We start from the raw sequence: 21,510 nt of genomic DNA on the forward strand, positions 1-21,510 counted from the left end.
GGCAACAGCTGAAACATGCTAAGAAAGCTTTTCTCCAGCCCCGAGACGCCTTTGAATTTGGACAAAGGTAATTGAAAGGCTGAGGTCTCTTCCAGCTCCGAACCCATAGTTTCCCACAGGGTCTGTTCTTATCCACCACCGAGTAATCTACCCACTCACTGCCTCCCTCACCCCCAGGCAGAGTTTTCCCGGGTCACAAACTAAGACCCGCCCCCGGACTAATCCCGGTTCCTCCCACACCCACAATGCACCTCGCGATTCCATCTAGGTGGCTGCTCTGTCACGTGTCATTCGACGGAGCGCGCTCCCGCTTGGCGCACGCGCAGAGAGCAGTCCCAGCTATTTTTCTCCGTGGCGGCGGCGACGAGCGGAAGTGCTTGGGAGCGCCAGTTCCGTCTGTGTGTTCGAGTGGACAAAATGGCGAAGATCGCCAAGACTCACGAAGGTAAGCAGGCTCTCCCGTTTACGTGCCCTCTCTGCCGCCATCCTGCTAAGACTGCCTTTCCGAGCCTCTGACGCTCCTTTAGTTTTTTTGTAGGGGCCGAGTCCGCGCTTTGGGGGTCTGAGGCGTCTCCTCGGCGCTAGCGGCGCAGCCCACTGCCCCGCGTAATGGCGTCCTACTCGTACACCCACGACAGGCGCTTTGTTCCGTGTTTGAATGCAGCTGCTTGAGGGTTTCTTCTCTTCCCTGACCAGAAGCCTCGTTTAAGCGGGTGGCTAAGGAGGATTCCAGGCCGACGGATAGGGGAAGCGTGGGAGGAGAGTCCCGCTCACCTCTTGGTACTGTGGTCGGCATAGTTTGTGCAGGGAGTCAGGAAAGCGCTGAAATAGGCAGCCGCTTTTCGGGGAATGTTAAACCGAGGCCGCAGACTCCTAACCCTGGGTAAAATGTGTGTCTTCAGGTGTCTGGGTTACTTGATTATTTTTCTTGGAAGAAATGATCCGGTGTTTTTTGCCTTCCTTAATAATTTATAGTATATTTATCTTTTTCTTTGGTGGCTGATTATTGGAGGAGCATGTGCAAAAGGAAAGTCATATTATATTGGCTGGTGACCGAAGTTTTGAAGATAGTTGATCCTTTTCTAGTATACAGGGTATACAAAATTAGGCGAATGTTGGGAGTAGAGTGAAATCCATTAGGGAGTGTCCAGAGAATAGGAAGTGGGGATTGGGAATTTAGAACTGCACTCCTTGATTTGGCTTTGGATCCAAAATTTACACTGTACACAAGGCTTTCAAGATGACTTTTATTTCATGTCGTTATTTATGTATGTCGTTTCTTGGTGTGTGGTTTGGTATTGGTCTGTGAGAGGTAAGCGACTCAGAGGCCATCAAACATTCTAGTGTGATGGGGTACACTGACACGTATTTATCTGAATTTTCTTAAGAGGCCAGATGACTGCTTAGATAGAAATGTAAGCAGTGTGTTCTGCGAACTTGGGTAGGAGTGATGGATTTATGGTTAGGGCTGTTTTCACAGAAGAGGTGACGTGTCCCCAGTCTTGAAAGGATCAGTCAGTTTTAAATTAGAGGAGGACGTGTGAACCTGAGAGAACTGTTAACAAGGCAGTGCGTCTGAAAAGTATGTTGGAGAAGTCTGCAGTGGCAGGAAAAGAGGTGCAAAGGGGAAGTAGAAGATGAATCTGGAAAGGTTGGTTAGGACCAGAATGTGGATGGAACTGAGGCTCAATGCTTTCTAAGCCCAGAACTGTTCTTAGGCCTTAATCCTTTGTTTTTAGACTATCTCAAAATACCTTTTGCAAAATAACCAGAAAATATAAAGATGTTGCAAGTTTTGTTCATTCAGGAGTAGATTACTCATTTGGGGGTCACTTAGCAGCGTTGATTGCTTATTTATTGGTATCTTCAATATCTCATAACCTTGGTCAGGAAAATCAAAAATTGCAGTTGGTTTTCCTGCATGTTAGAAACCCAGCTAAAAGGCCTTTTGATTGCAAATCGTTGTTTTATTTGAGATTATGCTATCAATGTAAATTAAGTAATGCCTTAAAGAAAATAGTGGAAAATTTGGTATAACATCTGAGTACTTTCTGTGAAAATTATCACTGTGTGTGATAAGTTGCAGGGTGATAACTGTTAAATAGAAATACAGTATTTGCATAGCTTCTCGCTCTCTTCCTTGTGGTATTTTTCTGCAGAACTCTAGTTCTTTGTGCTTTAGCTATTTTCACTTGTCAAGCGATTTCTTATAAGCTGGAAATTAGTTTCTTTTGGGGTTGGGGTGTGCTATTGTAGTATTCAATATATTTGTATTATTTCACTTAGGATAGTTTTTCTATTAAAGTTTTCTCATACTTTGAGGTTGTTTACAGGAATTCTATCTTAGAATACCCAGTAGGTGCATTATGTATGCTTAAATATTTAATCAACATTGAAAGATACATACTGGAAGTATTAAAAGAGTTTCACAAACAAAAGGTACTTAATTGATCTTTGAAAGTTTGTGTTGGCTTGACTATATGTATTTGGGTGAGATAGATGGGGAAGCAAGACTTTACACTTTGGGAACTTCCTCAACTGAGAGGATGAAATATTAGGTTAGTGTCATCGTGGAAGGCTTCCCACCAGTGGCCACAGATACTGGCTCTTTCCTCCAGGTCATATTATTTCTGTGTTTTGGGAAGGTCACAGGTTGTAGTGTGAAGGATGACCTGGAGTCAGCAACCATTCTTAGGCTATTGAAATAGAGAGGATGACTTAGATTGAATCCCACTGGCGTGGCCTTTAAAAATATGTAATATTTATTTTTGTTTCAAGTAAAAAGATTATACAATATTTATTCTAAATGTTTCTGGTACAGACATTTCTTTGTCGTACCATGTAATTCATTATTTTTTATGTAAGCTTTTTGGAGAATTTAAAAATTTTTTTAAAGATTTAGAGAAAGAGAGCTTCCATCTGCAAGTTCTCCCCAAATGCCTGCAACAGCCAAGGCTGGGCCAGGCCAAAGCCAAGAGCCTGGAAGTCGGTCTGAGTCTCCCATGTGGGTGACAGGACCCAATTATCTGAGCTGTTACTGCTGTCTCCCAAGGTGTGCATTAGCAGGAAGCAGCAATTGGAATCAGGAGCAGAGCCAGGATTTGAATTCAGTCTGTCTGATAGGGGGTATGGGTGTTCCAAGCATGTCTTAACACTACGCTAAATACCTCCCTCTCCCCTCCCCCAAAAATTTATTTTTATTTTTAAAAAGTTTTAAATGGAAGAGGAATAGACAGACACAGACAGGTCTTCCATCTGCTTGTTTATTCTTCAAGTGACTATAGTAGCTGGGGCTGGGCCAGGCTAAAGCTGTAACTCCATTCGGTACTTCCGTGTAGGTAGCAGGAACCCAAGTACTTCATGCATGGCTTACCCCATGCTGCCACAATGCCCCACCCCCTTGTAATTTTTATTTGAAATGCACAGTTTCAGAGACAGAAAGGTAGAGACATATCTGCCATCCACTGGTTTAGTCGCCTAATGTCTGCAACAGAAACCAGAAGCCTGGAATTTCATCCAGGTCTCCTTTGTGGGTGGCAGGGGCCCAAGCACTTGGCCCATTATATGCTGCCTTCCCAGGCACATTAGCAGGCAGCTGGATTTGGAGTGGAACAGCCAGGGCTTGAACCAGTGCTTGTGTGTGATGGGGGCATCAAAGGTGGTAGCCTAACCCACTGCACCACAATGCTGGACCCTGCTTGAAGGTTTTAAAAGTTTTTTCCCCCATAGACTCATTTGGGAATTGATATATCACTGTTTTCTACAGTGTTCAATAGAGTAATTTACATTATAGTTAGTTCTGTTGATTTGTTAGTGAACAGACTGACAGTTGAGATGCCAGGATATACTTATTTAAGATATATATATATATGTATATGTATATATATTTGAAAGAGTTACAGAGAAGGAGGGAACGAGAGAGACTTTCCGTCTACTGATTCACTCCCCAAATTGCCACAACAGCCAGGGCAGGCCCAAGCTGAAGCCAGGAGCTTGGAACTCCATGCAGGTCTCTCACATGGGGGGCAGGAGCCATCTTGTGCTTATGCTGCTTTCCCACACAGGGAGCTGGATCAGAAGTGGAATAGCTGGAACTCGAATTGGTGCTCATAAGGGATGCTGGCATTGCAGGGATGTCCTTTAAGTCTCGTATTTGGGGAATCCTTATTCACTGTTTGCTTCTGGCTGAAGGAGAATAGATGTCACTTATGGACTAAAAGATTCAGTGAGAGATGAACATCTCACAGCTCTGTCTCTGGAACATGGGTAATGAACAGTGGTTAGATCATTGGAAGTAGTACAAATTAAAGATGAGGAATAAAACAGCAAAGGGGGAAGAAATGCTGCCTGCTTGGGGTGGCAATATCTGTGGCATGGGAAGAAGAAAAGACACAGGAAAGGAAACCAATAGAGGGACAGAATTGGTGGGGAACAGTTATGTAGCTGTACTGGTGCTGACCTGGTATATTAGTGGCATAAACTATCTCAAGAGTTTGATATTTAGGTCTTGGTTAAAACTACAAACAGTAAGGGTGTGCATTTGACCTAACAGGTAAGAAATCCGCATCTCATTAGAGTGCCTCATTTGGGGAATGAACCAGCAGATGAGTGTTTTCCTGTTTCTGCCATTCAAATAAATAAAACACCTCAGGTTAGATGTTTGCCATCTTTTAAAACACTCTTCGGGGCCGGTGCCATGGCTCACTTGGCTGATCCTCCGCCTGCGGTGCTGGAATCCCCTATGGGCACTGGGTTCTAGTCCGGGCTGTTGCTCTTCTAGTCTAACTCTCTGCTGTGGTCCTGGAGGGCAGTGGAGGATGGCCCAAGTGCTTGGGCGCCTGCACCCACGTCGGAGACCAGGAAGAAGCACCTGGCTGCTGGCTTCGGATTGGCGTAGCTCCGGCCGTAGCGGCCATTTGGGGAGTGACCCAATGGAAGGAAGACCTTTCTCTCTGTCTCTTAATAAAAAAATTAAAAAAAAAAAAAAAGTTTAGCCGGCGCCGCGCGCGGCTCACTAGGCTAATCCTCCGCCTTGCGGCGCCAGTCCCGGTCCCGGTGCCGGATTCTGTCCCGGTTGCCCCTCTTCCAGGCCAGCTCTCTGCTGTGGCCAGGGAGTGCAGTGGAGGATGGCCCAAGTACTTGGGCCCTGCATCACATGGGAGACCAGGAGGAAGTACCTGGCTCCTGCCATCGGATCAGCGCGGTGCACCGGCAGCAGCGCGCCGGGCGCGCCGGCCATTGGAGGGTGAACCAACGGCAAAAGGAAGACCTTTCTCTCTCTGTCTCTCACTGTCCACTCTGCCTGTCAAAAAAAAAAAAAAAAAAAAAAGTTAAAAAAAAGCACTCTTGGTTTTGTAGAATTATCTTTTGATGTCAGACTCAATTCCCAGGTAAGATATGATGTGTTTATATAAGAAGAACTTCAATTTATTTAAACTTGCATTTCTAATTACCATAGAGTTTTTTTTTTTTAAACAAGATTTATTTATTTGAAAGGCAGAGAGACAGACAGGCAGGCAGACAGAAAGGTCCTTCATCTGCTTGTTCATTCCCCAAATGGCAGCAATGGCTGGAGCCAAGCCTGTCTAAAGCCAGGAGCTTGGAGCTTCTTCCAGGTCTCCCACATGGATGCAGGAGCCCAAGAACTTGGGCCATCCTTCACTGTCCTCCCAGGCACATCAGCAAGGAGCTGGATCAGAAGTGAAGCAGCTGGGATTAGAACCGGCACCCACATGGGATGCCGACACTGCATATGGCTTTACCTGCTATGCCTTAGTGCTGACCCCAGTAATAATGATTTTTAAGTAAACAAACCAGAATAAAAGGAAACCTGCTTTTCAATGACTTGAGAGGCCAAATGAGCTAGCTGCTTAAATTATTAATTCACAAATTAAAGCTTAATAACATATTCTTCTTCTGTACTTTCTGGGAAGAATTTGTTCTCTGATAGTGGAAAATATGCCAGGGATCAGAACGATTTTTCTTTTTTGTGTAAGTTTTCAGTTGAATAGTAAGATTTCTTTTTCTGTGGATCATTGGAATAAATTTAATGTTTAAGATGCTTGCATCTGGGATGGGTGTTTGGTGCAGTGGTTAAGGCATTGCTTGGGATGCCCACATTCCCTATCAGAGTCCCTGGGTTTAAGTCCTGACTATACTCCAACCTCCTGCTAATGTGTTCCCTGGAAAGCAGCAGGTATACTCAAGTAGGTGGTATTCTGCCACCCACTTGGGAGATCTGGATTGAGTTCTGGGCTCCAGCCTTTGGCTTAACATTTTAAGATTTTTTATTTTGAAGGCAGAGTTAGAGAGGTTGGTTTTCCCTCCACTAGTTCACTTCCCAAATGGCCACAACAGCTGGGGCTGAGCGGCTAGGGCTGAGTGGATAGGGCTGAGTGGATCAGGAGCCAAGAGCTTCTTCCAGGTCTCTCATGTGGATGCAGGGGCCCAGGCACTTGGGCTGTCTTCCACTGCTTTCCCAGGCCATAGCAGAAAGCTGAACTGGAAGTGGAGCAGCCAGGACTAGAACCGGCCAGTACTACAGGGTACGCCACATCTCTGTGCCTGCCAGGCCCCCTCCCCCCCTTACTCTTTTTGGTATGTTTCCTCTAATTTATTTTTAGACCTGACAGTAAATTTTATTTATTAATCATTTGTTGTCAGCAGTGGCCTATTTGCCCATTTTTAGTCATGTTTAAAAACTGCAGGAATACCTAAATATAGGTAGCTATAGTTTAGTGTTAGCTTTGAAAATCCCAAAGAGGGGCCAGTGCTGTGGCACAGCAGGTTAAAGCCCCAGCCTGCAGCGCCAGCATCCCATATGGGTGACGATTTGAGTCTCGGCTGCTCCTCTTCTAATCCATTTCTCTGCTATGGCCTGGGAAAGCAGTAAGAAGATGGCCCACGTCCTTGGGTCCGTGCACCCACATGGGAGACCTGGAAGAAGCTCCTCACTCCTGGCTTCAGATAGCCTCTGCTCTGGCCACTGTGGTCATCTGGGGAGTGAACCAGCAGAATGGAAGACCTCGCTCTCTCTTTCTGGCTTTACCTCTCTCTGAAACTCTTTCAAATAAATAAAATAAATTATTAAAAAATTTTAAAGATGTAAAAATGTTCATAGGATATTACAAACCTTTGCTGGCATAGATCGGAAAGAAAATTTTTCTTTTAATGATTTACAGATTGAAATAACTTTATTATGAAATATTTTAACATATAGAAAGATATGACAAAATACAACAATTTTTTTGTAACTTTATCAGTTCTTAATATTCTGCCATATTTGCTCCATCCATTATATTTTGGAAATGAAACCTCAGACACGAAGGTACTTTATTTGTGAATGTAGTGATATGAACTTATTTAAATATTTGAGCACATTATGTTTAGCATTTGGGCATATTGTTAAGAAATATTAACTGAATTTTACTCTGTGGCTTGCAAAACAAGCTACTGAGTTTTATGGTATCTGGTTTTTTTAATTTTGTGAATAACAGTGTTTATATAAAGGTACTCTAGTTACAGTGCATCAACAAGATCCATTAGCTTTTTAAGATTTTATCCATGTATTTCAATCAGACAAAAAACAATGCTTGGATTGCATGTAAATAATAAGCAGCTGTTAGAAGTTTAGTAATGAACTCACCTCAGAATTAACTACAAACAGCTGTCTAGCCCCACAAGCCCTTGGGCTAGGTAATTTTTTTTTTCTAAACTTTGATTTAAAAGGAATTCGGTCATGATTTACATATATTTTGTACAAATACTAATTGAGTATTATGAACCTCTGTAATTAGAAAACTCTGTTGCTAGTCAGCAAGTACATAAAATCAGCAGGAAAAATTTCATAGATAAAAGTAGTTCCTGAATGTGTTATCCGAATGGAGGGACTAGTTGCTGAGAATTTAAATGGAATAACTCTTTAGAAGGAAAATAAGAAAGTTTGATTAGCAAGTGCAGGTAGAAATGCAAGTTGCATAATGCTGTGTATAATATGGTGCTTTTTTGTAAAATAGTACTTTCCTGTTTTTTATGCTTATATATAAGGTAGAGAAAAGATAAAGTGATACTTTAAGCTGGAAAATTTAGTAAGGAGTTGTCTGAAACTGGAAGTAGGAGGGTGAAGGACTAGTTAAAATAGTTTGGTGCATTTGTTAATGAGGAGGCCTGTTGGAGATTCTGTGTTTGTGTTATCTCAGACCTAGGGTCCCACCTTTGTAACAGGTACACCAGGTGATTTGGTGGAAGTAGGTGGTAATCAGACTACACTGATGGTTTAGAGGAGAGATTGCAGACTGTCTGGCCTAATTCACCCATTTAATTTTCCTGTTTAAATGCACATAGAAGTAGCATTTTTGCACCTTTTTTTTTAAAAAAGATTTATTTTTATTTGAAAGAGTTACAAGAGAGAGGTTCTTGGAGACAGACAGAGAAAGGTCTTCCATCCGCTGGTTCGCTCCCCCAAAATGGCTGCAACTGCTGTGTGAGGCCAGGAGCCAGGAGCTTCTTCTGGGTCTCCCATGTGGATGCAGGGGCCAAAGGATTTGAGCCATCCTCTGCTGCTTTCCCAGGCATGTTATCAGGGAGCTGGATCGGAAGTGGAATAGCTGGGTTTCAAAGCAATATGGGATACATGGGATAGCAGCTTAACCCACTATGGGCCTTCCGGTTGTAATTTTTTCTTTAAGATTTATTTATTGGGGGCCGGCGCTGTGGCGTAGTGGGTTAACGTCCTAGCCTGAAGCGCGAGCATCCCATAAGGGCGCCGGTTCGAGTCCTGGCTGTCCCTCTTCCAATCCAGCTCTCTACTATGGTCTGGGAAAGCAGTAGAAGATGGCCCAAGTCCTTGGGCCCCTGCACCTACATGGGAGACCCGGAAGAAGCTCCTGGCTTCAGATCGGCGCTGCTCCAGTCGTTGTGGCCAGCTGGGGAGTGAACCATCGGACAGAAGACCTCTCTCTGCCTTTCCTCTCTGTAACTCTTTCAAATAAATACATAAATCTTTAAAAAAAAATAAGAATTTAAGTGGTGCCAATAAGCCTTTTGACTCTAATGTATATTAATGTATGATGTATATTTAAAATGTTATCTCAGAAATCATTTTAATTTTTTGTGATATGTACTTTATGGGAGATGAAGCATCTGAGTCTCCCATATCGGTGGCAGGGCTCCAGGCAGTTGGGCCATAGTCTGCTGCTTTCCCAGGTGCATTAGCAAGGAGCTGGGTCAGAAGTGGAGCATCCAGGCCCATAAATGAGATATTTGAAGTGACTGGTGTCAGCAGGCATAATCCAGTTGGACAAAGAAAATGGATTGGCAAGAATTATGGCTATTTTAGACCACAGAATACATTTATAAGAGAAGCCATTCATTTCTTTATATATGTATTCATATTATTAAAATGAAATGTTAGTTTGTAAGTTAAAGGTACCTGGTATCAAGAAAGACAAAAAGTATGTATTTATTTATTTTTAAGTATTTTATTTATTTATTTGAGAGGTATAGTTACAGACAGAGAGAGGTAGAGGCAGAGAGGTCTTCCATTCACTGGTTTACTCCCCAAATAGCAGTAATGGCTGGAGCTGGGTCGATCCGAAGCCAGGAGCTTCCTCTGGGTCTCCCATATGGGTGCAGCGGCCCAAGCACTCGGGCCATCTTCCACTGCTTTCCCAGGGCACAACAGAGACCTGAATCAGAAGAGGAGCAGCCCACGAACCAGCACCCTTGGGTGTTGCTGCACCTCAGGCAGAAGCTTAGCCTACTATGCCACAGTGTGGGCCCTGACTAGTATGTATTTAAAGAAGACTGAAGAGATTGACAGTAAATGCAGTGTCTGGTTGTTGGTTATATTATGAGTTAGAAAAGAATATTTCTATAGGACAGTTGGCGAGATTTGAAGCAGCAGTTCAGACTATCCTAGATCTGGAAATACCAAACTATTTAGGAGGTGTAGTGTCTATAATGTAGTTTTTAATTGTCTATATACACATTTGCTTTATCTCATAATAAATAATATAAGTGAAGGAGTTATGTGGATTTTTGCTGTACTACTTTAGACTTGATTTTTGAAGAATTGGAGAAAGTTTGGAAAGCAGTTGATACTACTTGATGCTTCATTCACCAAATGTGCCTCTTCTGAATGTCAGACGTATGGCTAGAACATAAAGCTTGGGGGATGAGATGTCTCAGGAATTGATAATTAAATACTTGAGTGTTTATGTTATTTCAGTTTAATTCTTTAATTAGAAGAGAAAGAGCCATTATTTGAAAGGAAACATTTTGATTACAGAGCTTAAAATCTTGGAAAACTTAGGAGATAGTGGTTGCAGCAAATTGTGTAGGGCTCTTGTATTAGTCCGTTTTGTGTTGCTGTAACAGAATGCCTGAGGCTCAGTATTTATAGAAGAGAGATTTATTTCACACACAGTTTTGGAGGGTGAAAGTCCAAGATCTGTTGCCCTCATAGTTTAGCCTCTGTTGAGGGCCACTGAACTATATCACAGCATGATAGATGGTCTCATGGTGTTCAGTGCATGCAGTTGGGACAAATCATATGGCAAGGCAGGAAGTAAGATTCAAGGAAACTGCCATACTCTCTTACAGCAACCTGCTCTGTTGAATTAACACACTTTGTGAGTACAGTGCCCCTATGACCTAATTACCTTCCATTAGGCCTCTACCTGAAGGTTCACCAGCACCTGAAGCCTTGGGGGAAACCATAGCAGCTCTGAATTCCATGCTAAAAAATTTAGACTTCATTGTACTATTCAGAAGTGGTTCCGGATGTCCTGGAGAGGAACTTGTTAGAAGTGCAGAAGTTTGGATCTGACCCCAGGCCCCAACGTTTTGACAAAATCCATAGGCGTGTATAGTTCTCGGTCCTTAATCAGTATCAACAGTGTTATTTTCTTCAGTAAAGGAAAGGTATAGAATACAACAATAACGTTAGTTGCCTGTTTTGAAGGTGAGGGTATTTTGTAGTTGATGAGATAAGAAGCAACTCCTCTTGAATGTTACCATTACTGAAGCTGGGGAATGTATTTAATGTATATACCTGTTAGAGTTCTGCTAACTACTTCAGTGTGGTGCAGTGATTTTAAATTGTATTTAAGAGTGTTTTTGATAACACCTGGTAAAGATACTATATGAAGAGCTGTTCAGAAAAGGAAATTAAAGTTTATATTATCTTTCTTACAGATATTGAAGCACAGATTCGAGAAATTCAAGGCAAGAAGGCAGCTCTTGATGAAGCTCAAGGAGTGGGCCTTGATTCTACAGGTTATTATGACCAGGAAATTTATGGTGGAAGTGACAGCAGATTTGCTGGCTATGTGACATCAATTGCTGCAACTGAACTTGAAGATGTAAGTTACAAATTAAGAGACAAGCCTTTTTTTTTTTTTTTTTAAGAAAGCAAGAAATATAAAGGAGTTTTCTGGTTTTTATTCCAGAGAGATATTTGAGATTAAGAGATCTTTTCAGAGAATATAACTTTTGAAGATATTTTTCTTTTCTTTTTCTTTTTTTAATTTATTTGATAGGTAGAGTTATAGACAGAGAGAGACATGTCTTCCTTCCGTTGGTTCACTCTCCAAATGGCCGCTATGGCCAGCGCTGTGCCAGTCCAAAGCCAGGTGCTTCTTCCCACTGCCCTCCCAGGCCACAGCAGAGAGCTGGACTGGAAGAGGAGCAACCGGGACTAGAACCCGGCGCCCATATGAGATGCTGGCGGAGGATTAACCAAGTGAGCCACGGCACCGGCCTGAAGATATTTTTCATTACTAAGGTTCAGAAACTTCTCTGTAAGTTCTCAGTTCTGAATCTTTATGTTGAGGACTAGTTTATTCTGCAAAGCATCTGCAAATCATTACTGTTGTAAAGTAAATATATACTATTATCTACAGAGTTCATTCTAGAGTAGCTCGTGTGAGAAGTGACTTGATTATAAATAGACATCTGTACTTTTGACTTGATTTCTGACTTGATTTTTTCTTTTTCCTATGGCATCTTAACATCAGTGGAATTTTTCTTGTTACTGATACTCATGAGCTTTTTTTATCTATTTCAGTTCCTGTGAAGGATGATTGCTTCTCATTTTGAAATATATTCCTCATAGTGTTTTGTTTTGTTTTACAAGATTTATAGTTTTTTAAAATTAATTTATTTTTATTTTTTTAAGAGTTATTTATTTGAAAGAGTTACACAGATAGTGGAGAGGCAGAGAGAGAGAGGTCTTCCATCTGATGGTTCACTCCCCAATTGGCCGCAGTGGCCGGAGCTGCACCAATCTGAAGCCAGGAGCCAGGAGCTGCTTCTGAGTCTCCCATGTGGGTGCAGGGGCTCAAGGACTTGGACCATCTTCTTACTGCTTTCCCAGGCCATGGCAGAGAGCTGGATTGGAAGAGATGCAACTGGGACTAGAATTGGCACCCAAGTGGGATGCCAGTGCCTCAGGACAGGGCGATAACCTGCTTAGCTACAGCACCTGCCCCCTTTATTTTTACTTGAAAGGCAGAATGATAAGAGAGGGAGAGACAAGGGAAAGAGATCCTTCATCTACCTGTTCACTCCCCAAATGGCCATAATTGCCAGGGCTGGTCTAGGCATAAACCAGGAGCCTGGAACTTCATCTGTTCTCCCATGTGGGTGTCAGGTGTCAGGGGCCCGAGTGGTTGGGCCATCATCTGCTGCTTTCCCAGAAGCATCAACAGGGAGCAAGGCAGCCAGGATTTTAACTGGTGCTCAGACATGGGTTGGCAGTGTCAAAAGTGGTGTCTAGGGGCTGGCGCCATGGCTCACTTGACTAATCCTCTGCCTGCGGCACTGGCATCCCATATGGGCACTGGGTTCTGGTCCTGGCTGCTCTTCCATTCCAGTTCTCTGCTGTGACCCCGGAGGGCAGTGGAGGATGGCCCAAGTGCTTGGGCACCTGCACCCACGTCGAAAACCAGGAAGAAGCACCTGGCTCCTGGCTTCAGATCGACATAGCTCTGACTGTAGCGGCCATTTGGGGAGTGAACCAACGGAAGGAAGAATTTTCTCTCTGTCACTGTCTAACTCTGTGAAATAAAAAAGAAAAGAATCAAAAAAAAAAAAAAAAAAAAAAGTGGTGGTCTAACCCACTGTGCCACGTCACCAGCCCCATACAGTGTTTTTCATATTTTCCACATAGTTTACATTTTATCAGGTCATTCCAAGCATCTACATTGGGTGAAATACCCAATTTTTAGTTACAGGCAAAACTTACTTATTTATATGTATCTAGATTACCAAATGTTGTTTTTTGGAAATTAAGTTATATTTTACTTCATAATACTTTCCTCCTTTTTCTATTTTCCCTTGGGAGAAATTTAAAACTCCTAAAGTTAAATTTTTAGACGCTAATCAGGCACTAGCATTTTGGATTTCTTATAACCCAAATGATAAAAGACAGTGGTGACAATATGTTCCGGAACCCAAGAGGGGAAGTTGTTTTTTTTTTGGACAGGCAGAGTGGACAGTGAGAGAGAGAGACAGAGAGAAAGGTCTTCCTTTTGCCGTTGGTTCAACCTTCAATGGCCACTGCGGCCGGCGCACCGCGCTGATCCGATGGCAGGAGCCAGGTACTTATCCTGGTCTCCCATGGGGTGCAGGGCCCAAGTACTTGGGCCATCCTCCACTGCACGAGCTGGCCTGGAAGAGGGACAGCCGGGACTAGAACTCGGTGTGCCGGCGCCGCAAGGCAGAGGATTAGCCTAGTGAGCCACGGCGCCGGCCGTAACTGCCTTTTAAATAAATAAATCTTTTTTAAAAAAATGAGTAAAGAAACCTGAAGAGTTCTAAGTAACCTGTCATTGCTAGATCTGAAAAAGCAAATTTCATCCTGCTAATTTTTAAGCTTTTCTATTTTGTTTGTGACTTTTCTTTGTAGGATGACGATGACTACTCATCATCTACAAGTTTGCTTGGTCAGAAGAAGCCAGGATATCATGCTCCTGTGGCACTGCTTAATGATATACCACAGTCAACAGAACAGGTAACTTTAAAAAAAAAAAAAGGCAATTTATTCAGGAATAGAAAAGTAAATGTCTGAGTTTTTGGGGAAGCCCATATATTTTAGGAATCAATTCTTAGAATGTTTTGAGAATTGATTTGAAAGAATTGAAAAAGTACTTAACGTATTTTATAAAGGTAATCACTTCATAAAGCATTAAATTGTAAATCATGCATATGTGTATTTGTCTCATTTCCATATACCTTTCTTCATATTAGTATTTATTTATTAGATGATAGAAAAGTTCTTACAGTAAACATGTGTTTTACAATCTTTATTTACAGTATTCTGCTTGGTTACTTAGCAAAGTAGGTATTAATGAGATATAACCTTTTTTTAGTATGATCCATTTGCTGAGCACCGACCTCCGAAGATCGCAGACCGGGAGGATGAATACAAAAAGCACAGGCGGACCATGATAATTTCCCCAGAGCGTCTTGATCCTTTCGCAGATGGTAATTCTTTCCCACTTTTCTATAAGTATCCAAAAATTTATTTGTGTTAAGTTGTCTTTAGCCCTTTGATTTTTTTTGGCATGCTTATGAATTTGCTTTTCTTTTTTAAAATCCCCCCTTATTATAGATTTGTATAGATTTGGTTGAAGTCACAGATGCCATATTCTTCATCTTTATAATGCAAGTTTTCTTTCCAGGTAGAAGGACAAGAAAATAATGAGCCAATGCCATAGAAACGCAAAGGGTTAAAGGTTTTTCTTTTACTTTTGTTTTGGGTACGCTTTCTATACTTTGAACAAATGTGTTTTCCTGCTCAAAATACTTTCAAATTATTGAAAGTTTTCATTCCAAATCCTAGAATTTTAGGATTGTTACTTTTAAGAAACTATTTCTCACACTAGAGCTCCCCCCCCATAATGCTCTAAATATAGCATAGTAAATGCACCTACTTTGCTCTAAGCATACTTAAAATTAAAACAAAAGTATGTACAAAGACTTTGATATTTTTAATAGTTGAAGTCTGTTTTGCTAATTTTAGTGTGCAAGTCAGCACAAGGGGCATAGTGAGCCTGATGGAAGCTTTCCTCAGGTGAGTGAGTTTCACAATCAAAATTAGGTGCCTGTTTCTTAAAAATTAGATTCTGCTGCAGGTTTATAAGTTAGACTTTCAGCCTGCATGAATTAGTAGGGATATTCTTTTTTTTTTACTTGCATAATTGTAATTGATTTAAACATGTATGTCAGAATTCACAGGCCCATACTAACTGTCCTTAATTTCTTTCCTACAGCAGTACTGCTATATGCCAGTCCTGTCTGCATTCTTAAGGGTGCAGTTCAACACATCCTCTCTAGATTATGGTGAAAAAGTATTCCAAAGGAAGTCTTAGCAGAGCTAGTGTCAGAAAGAATGACACTACCAATTGGGCATGATCTTCAGCATAGGAAATGTCTTAGAATATTATTATTTTTTCCTAAATTGTGATGCTATACTACTTGTATAGCTAATTATCACATTTCTAAAGCATAGTGTGCCTCTTTGTGTCTTGTTATATGTTATTCGGGCTTCTTTAAAATACTTTGAGATTTGAAAAGCAAATACTGAAACTTTAACCAAGAGACTAACACATCTCTTTGTATACCGCTTTTCTTCTGTGTGCATCATAACTGCTAGAAGTAATTTATTTCAAGTAATATGTTTCCATTGTAATTGATAGTTTTTAAGAAATAAAAATGTTTCTGGGTCAACAAAATCTTTTTAAAAAATGTATGAAGCCCTTTTTAGTAACCTGACATCAGAATACGATTATAGGTATATTTTTAAAAATTGATTGTCTAAACTACAACTGTTTTAGAACACTGTATGAAGACCTTATCTAGTTATAGTTATTTATAGTCAGGATTTTAACAGCTTGCAACAGGTAATGTTTTGAATATAAATATCTTTCCAAAGTGTTACTAATGGTAAAGAGATAATTTTCTAGGCTTCTATTCTGCTGCTTGAAGTCAGAACTGCTGATGGAGACAAAGGCACGAAAGTGTACGTATTCCGGATTAGCAACCCAGGAACCCATCACTTCTGAAGACTCTAAACTGTGCTGTCATTTTGTTTTTATATGCATTAAAATATTTGTTTTAAACTGCTGTAGATATGTTTGTGTTCAAACAGGTTAAATTGATCAGCAAACTCAATAAAAAGTAAGATGTATAATTATTAAAGTTTTCCATCAAAAATAAATTAAACGATTATGGAATAACATAATATTAGAGCAGGGCAGATAAATCAGTTGAACCCAATTATCCTTTATTTATTGTACTCTTGTCCTGTTGCTGTTCTTTTCTGCAGGAGGGAAGACCCCTGATCCTAAAATGAATGCTAGGACTTACATGGATGTAATGCGAGAACAGCATTTGACTAAAGAAGAGGTATGTGAACATGCCTTTTTTTTTTTTTTTTTTTAAGATTTATTTCTATTTCTTTGAAAAGCAGAACAGCATTTAGAGACAGACAGACACACCAAGGGAGAGAGATGGATTGATCTTTTATCTACTGGTTCATTTCCCAAATGATTACAGCAACCAGGACTGGACCATGCGAAAGCCAGGAGTCAGGAACTACATCCTGTTCTTCCTCATGGGTGGCAGGGACCCAAGTACTTGGGCCATCTTCCGCTGCTTTTCCAGGTGTATTAGTAAGAAACAGAATTAGAAGCAGAGCAGTCAGAACTTGAACCCAGCACTCCAATATGGGGTGCAGGCAGCAGACTTACGTAGTTGAGCCACAACTGTGGCCTCTTGCTTCTTATTTTAATGGTTGTACAACACTGTAAAGTTGAGAATAAGAGGCATTTATATTTCTTTTTTGCTATTTGCTGTCCAAATAATACTTTAATAGTATTAATAAATGTTGAAAAAAAAAAGAATCTTATCCAAAAATCACATCACCTTTCAAATTAAATGCTTGATATTTCTATGATCTTTTCTAGTCTAGGCCCCTTGGCCAAATATGTATGTATGTATCTTAAAGTAGGTGTTTCCATGGGGATAAGGTTTATGGTGTGTATCTGAAGCCAATGTGTTAGGAAAAAGTCAAATGGTTACTCCCTGAAGAACTCCTAAATTCGACATTGATAGGGATGGAGAATTCTGAAATAATTCCTTTTGGCCTACAGTGATCATATTCCATTTTGTTTTAGTAGTTAGGCTTTATAACTGTTATGAATAATAGATTTATATGAATTAAATGGGGTGATGGAATCTCATTTTAAAGTCAGAGGATATATATCAGAACTAAATTATATGCAATACATAATCATTTTTCAGTCTTGTTAACTGCTTTTTATGTGAGTCTTAATTGCTTGTTATGTGAGTTTTAAAACCTTACCTTTCATTGGAAGCATTTTGGCTCTTCATTGTTGATTGAAGATTTTAACTGTCTATGAAGTAAGGTCTTCTATATAAATTATATCCTTGCTTGTCTGTTTAGAAAGACATGTAAAACTGAAAATACAGAGAAGAGGAGATAAGGAATGAAATCATTGGTAGCATAGAAAAGAGAATGAAGTATAAAATATAAACATTAAATAGAAATGAATATTAGCATAAAAACATTGGAGACATTTTGAAGACAAGTATTATCTTTTCAAATATTTTTCAGAGAGAAATTAGGCAACAACTAGCAGAAAAAGCTAAAGCTGGAGAACTAAAAGTCGTCAATGGAGCAGCAGCATCCCAGCCTCCCTCAAAACGAAAACGGCGTTGGGATCAAACAGCTGATCAGACCCCTGGTGCTACCCCTAAAAAACTGTCAAGTTGGGATCAGGCAGAGGTAATTTATTTTTATTTTTTATTATTATAATTTAAAAATATTGTTAGAGCGTTTGTTATTGTGCTTGATCTGCCATTGACAGGATATCACGCACTGAGTTTAAGCAGCAGCTACTTAGACTTTCACAGTCATGGGCTTAGAGGCTTGAGGTCAAAGATCAAAATGCCAGCAGAGTTGGTGTCTGAGTGCTCCATCTTGGCTTGCAGGCAGCTACTATCTTGCTGGGTTCACATGTGTCCTTTTCTGTGTTTTTTCTGCTTTGTAGACACTGGTCCTGTCAAAGATCCATCCTTATGGATCTCATTTAACATTAACTACCTCCCTAAAAACCCATCTGGGTTAGATAGAACTTTGATGTAAGGATTTGAGGATGACGGTTCACTCTAGATCACGGAATAAAAGAATGTTTCTTTTGTAATATTAAATATATATATATAGATTATATATAGATATGTTACATTGTGGAGGTAGAGTACAGTGTATAGTGATCTTCCTTATTTTATATGTGGAGAACCTAAGCCTCTGACTACATGTGATAAATAGGTAACATTACTGCGTTGCCTTGGTCAACTTTCCTAGTGACTTTCAAATTTTCTAACCTTTAAAAATTATTTTTATTTCAACAGACAGAGAAAGATCTGTCTGTTGGTTTATTCCCCAAATGCCCTTCAACAACCAGGGATGGGCCAGGCCCTGGTCAGGAGCCTGGAACTCAATCCTTTGTGTGGGTGGCAGTGACCCAAGTACTTGGACCATCACCTGCTGCTTTCCAGCGTGGCTATTAGCAGGAAGCTGCTTAATATGCAACGTAGGTGCCCCAAATGGTGTCCCAATCACTGCACCAAACCCTGTCCCTAAAAAGCTATTTTTTTATTGTAAAATATATGTGATGCAAAATTTAGCATAGAAACCACTTGGATTAATTACATTGTCAGTGTTGTGCAGCCATCACCATTATATATTTTCAAAATCTTTTTATCACCCCAGCAGGAACTCTGTAATCATTAAGCAGTAACTCCTCCACAGAGGAATTCTTACAGTGTCATGCCTATGATAGCTCCTTAGCTTCTTTATTTTAATTTAAATGTTTATTTTGATATACTTGAAAGGTGGAATGACAGAGAGAGGGGAAGTGGGATACTTTTTTTTTTTTTTTTAAGATTTATTTATTTATATGAAAGTTGGAGTTACGCAGAGAGAGAAGGAGTGGCAGAGAGAGAGAGGAGGGTCTTCCATCTGATGGTTCACTCCCCAATTGGCTGCAATGGCCGGAGCTGTGCCGATCGGAAGCTGGGGGCCAGGAGCTTCTTCTGGGTCTCCCACAAGGGTGCAAGGGCCCAAAGACTTAGGCCATCTTCTACTGCTTTCCCAGGCCATAGCAGAGAGCTGGATCAGAATTGGAATAGCAGGGACTCGAACCGGCACCCATATGGCTGCGGCTTTACCAGCTATGCCTCAGTGCTGGCCCCTGGGAGATAGCTTCTATCCACTGGTACTTTACCCAAGTGCCCGTGATAGCTGGTGCTGGGCCGGGCTGAAGCCAGGAGCTAAGAACTCATGTTCTGAGCACCCTCAGACTCATCCAGGTCTTCCATGTGGGTGACAGGAACCCAACCACTTGGGCCATCACCTGCTGCCTCCCAGGATGCATTAAGCAGGAAACTGGATCTGAAGCAGAGCAGCTGGGACTCCAACCAGGCACTCTGATGTGGTGGGGTGCAGGCATCTCAAGTGACAACCTGCTGAACCGCAATCCCTGCCTTAGCTTCTTCATTTTTATTTTAAATTAATTTTTTAAAGATTTATTTATTTGAAAGGCAGAATTACAGAGAAAGAGGGAGAGACAACTTGCCCTTATGGTTCTCCCTTGTGGGTCACAGGGGTTAGTACTTGGGCCATCTTCCATTGCTTTCCCAGGCACATTAGCAGGGAGTGGGTCAGAAGTGGAGCATCCAGGATTCATAGTGGTGCCTACATGGAATGCCGGTGTCACATATGATGGCTTACTGGGGCTGCATTGCTGCCTAGTTTCTTCATTTTTATTTGATGACTCAGCTTCCTATTTCTCCTCAAATAGAAACAAAATCAGTACATATTCCCAATATGAAATCTACCAGTATACCTGTATCTTCCCATCTACTGTGCTCTCCCTCCCATTGTGATAAGTAAAACTGTTCATGCAACTTCACCATCTAAAACTAGCACTTCTTATGAACTATTTCATGTCCTCTTTTGTTGCTCAAAGACTCTTAGGTAACATCAGTTTCTTTTTCTTCCATACTAGGTTATCTGAGCAAATAGAAACTTACAGAAAAACAGATAAGCAGTTACCATTGCTTATCTCTAACACTTTGAGCAGTCTGTGCATGCTTTGTGTGTTTAACTGCTTCAGTGCTTTGCCTATACCATTCTACCTAAACATCTCTTCTAGGTTGCTTGACCTCCCATTAAGTTAAATTCCTAAATCTTCCCTTCCCAGCCCTTAGATTACCATATCATATCAATAAGTAGCATTTGACATGATAACCTTTTTCATCTTAGCATCTGGCTTTTAGTATCTTTTAGTATCCTCACTGTCTCCTCACTGCTACTCCTGAGTCTTGTTTGCTGGATCCTTCTCATCTTTTTTTTTTGACAGGCAGAGTGGACAGTGAGAGAGAGACAGAGAGAAAGGTCTTCCTTTGCCGTTGGTTCACCCTCCAATGGCTGCCACGGCCGGCGCACCGCGCTGATCCGATGGCAGGAGCCAGGTGCTTCTCCTGGTCTCCCATGGGGTGCAGGGCCCAAGTACTTGGGTCATCCTCCACTGCACTCCCTGGCCACAGCAGAGAGCTGGCCTGGAATGGGGGCAACCGGGACAGAATCCGGCGCCCCGACCGGGACTAGAACCCGGTGTGCCGGCGCCGCAAGGTGAAGGATTATTAGCCTAGTGAGCTGCGGCGCCGGCTCCTCATCTTTCTTGAAACCTTTGATTTTGGGATGTTCTCTGGCTTAGTCTTTGGAATCCCTTTTCCTTTTATACTCGCTGCTTAGATCTCATTGCTGTCTTTACATATCATCTGTATAAGAGAACCTCCAAATTATAAATTTGTCCCCTACTTTTCTGTTCTTAAGACCTCTCTGTTTGTCTAACCTTGATGGTTTTTTTTTTCTTTTGTTTTTCTTTTGTTTTTTTTTGTTGTTGACCTTGATGTTTAATAAGCATTTCTCCCCCACCCCCTACCCCCCACCCCCGGCCAAGATTTATTTATTTGAAAGGCAGAGTCAGAGGGAGAGAGAGAGAGAAGTCTTCCATCTGCTGGTTCACTCCCCAGATGGTTGCGATGGCTGGAGCAGGCACAGTAGCAGGGAGCTAGATCGTAATTGGAGCAGCTGGAACTTGAACTGGCCACCCATATGGAATGTCAGCATTGCAGGTGGCTATACTACTAGGCCACAAATGCCAGCTCCTAATAGGCATTTCAGTGTCAGTATTTCTGAAATAAAGTTACTGATTTTCTTCACTCACTGCACCTCTCCAGCCTGTTCTTTCTTTGTTTTTTCCCGTATCTGTCTTAAGCCAGATAGTCATCCTGTATTTGTTTTTTTATATATTTTTAATCCTGTATGCTATTCATAAACAAGTTTTGTTGGTTCTGCCTTTAAATTTGTTTAGGATCTAGCTACTTTTTATGTATGTCTCTACCACCCTAGTCTAA

At 41.3% G+C, this 21,510-nt stretch overlaps 1 protein-coding gene across 5 annotated transcripts in view; it reads left to right on the forward strand.

Moving 5' to 3' along the window:
* SF3B1 (splicing factor 3b subunit 1) overlaps positions 1-21,510 on the forward strand; it is a 44,227-nt gene continuing 22,717 nt past the window's right edge. For 2 of the 5 annotated variants that reach the window (XR_011387178.1, XM_008258870.4), the window contains exons 1-7: positions 1-67; positions 269-445; positions 11,197-11,363; positions 13,910-14,014; positions 14,373-14,487; positions 16,331-16,410; positions 17,642-17,812. Coding sequence is in view for 3 of the 5 variants with exons in the window: in XM_008258870.4 (XP_008257092.2) it covers positions 16-67; positions 269-445; positions 11,197-11,363; positions 13,910-14,014; positions 14,373-14,487; positions 16,331-16,410; positions 17,642-17,812 (867 nt within the window). In the remaining 2 variants the exon portion in view is untranslated. Of the gene's footprint in view, positions 68-268; positions 446-11,196; positions 11,364-13,909; positions 14,015-14,372; positions 14,488-14,690; positions 16,228-16,330; positions 16,411-17,641; positions 17,813-21,510 lie in introns of those variants that run through there. The other 3 variants (XR_011387179.1, XM_051849301.2, XM_051849300.2) reach the window with 3 other exon arrangements.

This window comes from Oryctolagus cuniculus, chromosome 3 (assembly GCF_964237555.1).
Source record: "Oryctolagus cuniculus chromosome 3, mOryCun1.1, whole genome shotgun sequence".
NCBI classification, from domain to species: Eukaryota; Metazoa; Chordata; class Mammalia; order Lagomorpha; family Leporidae; genus Oryctolagus; species Oryctolagus cuniculus.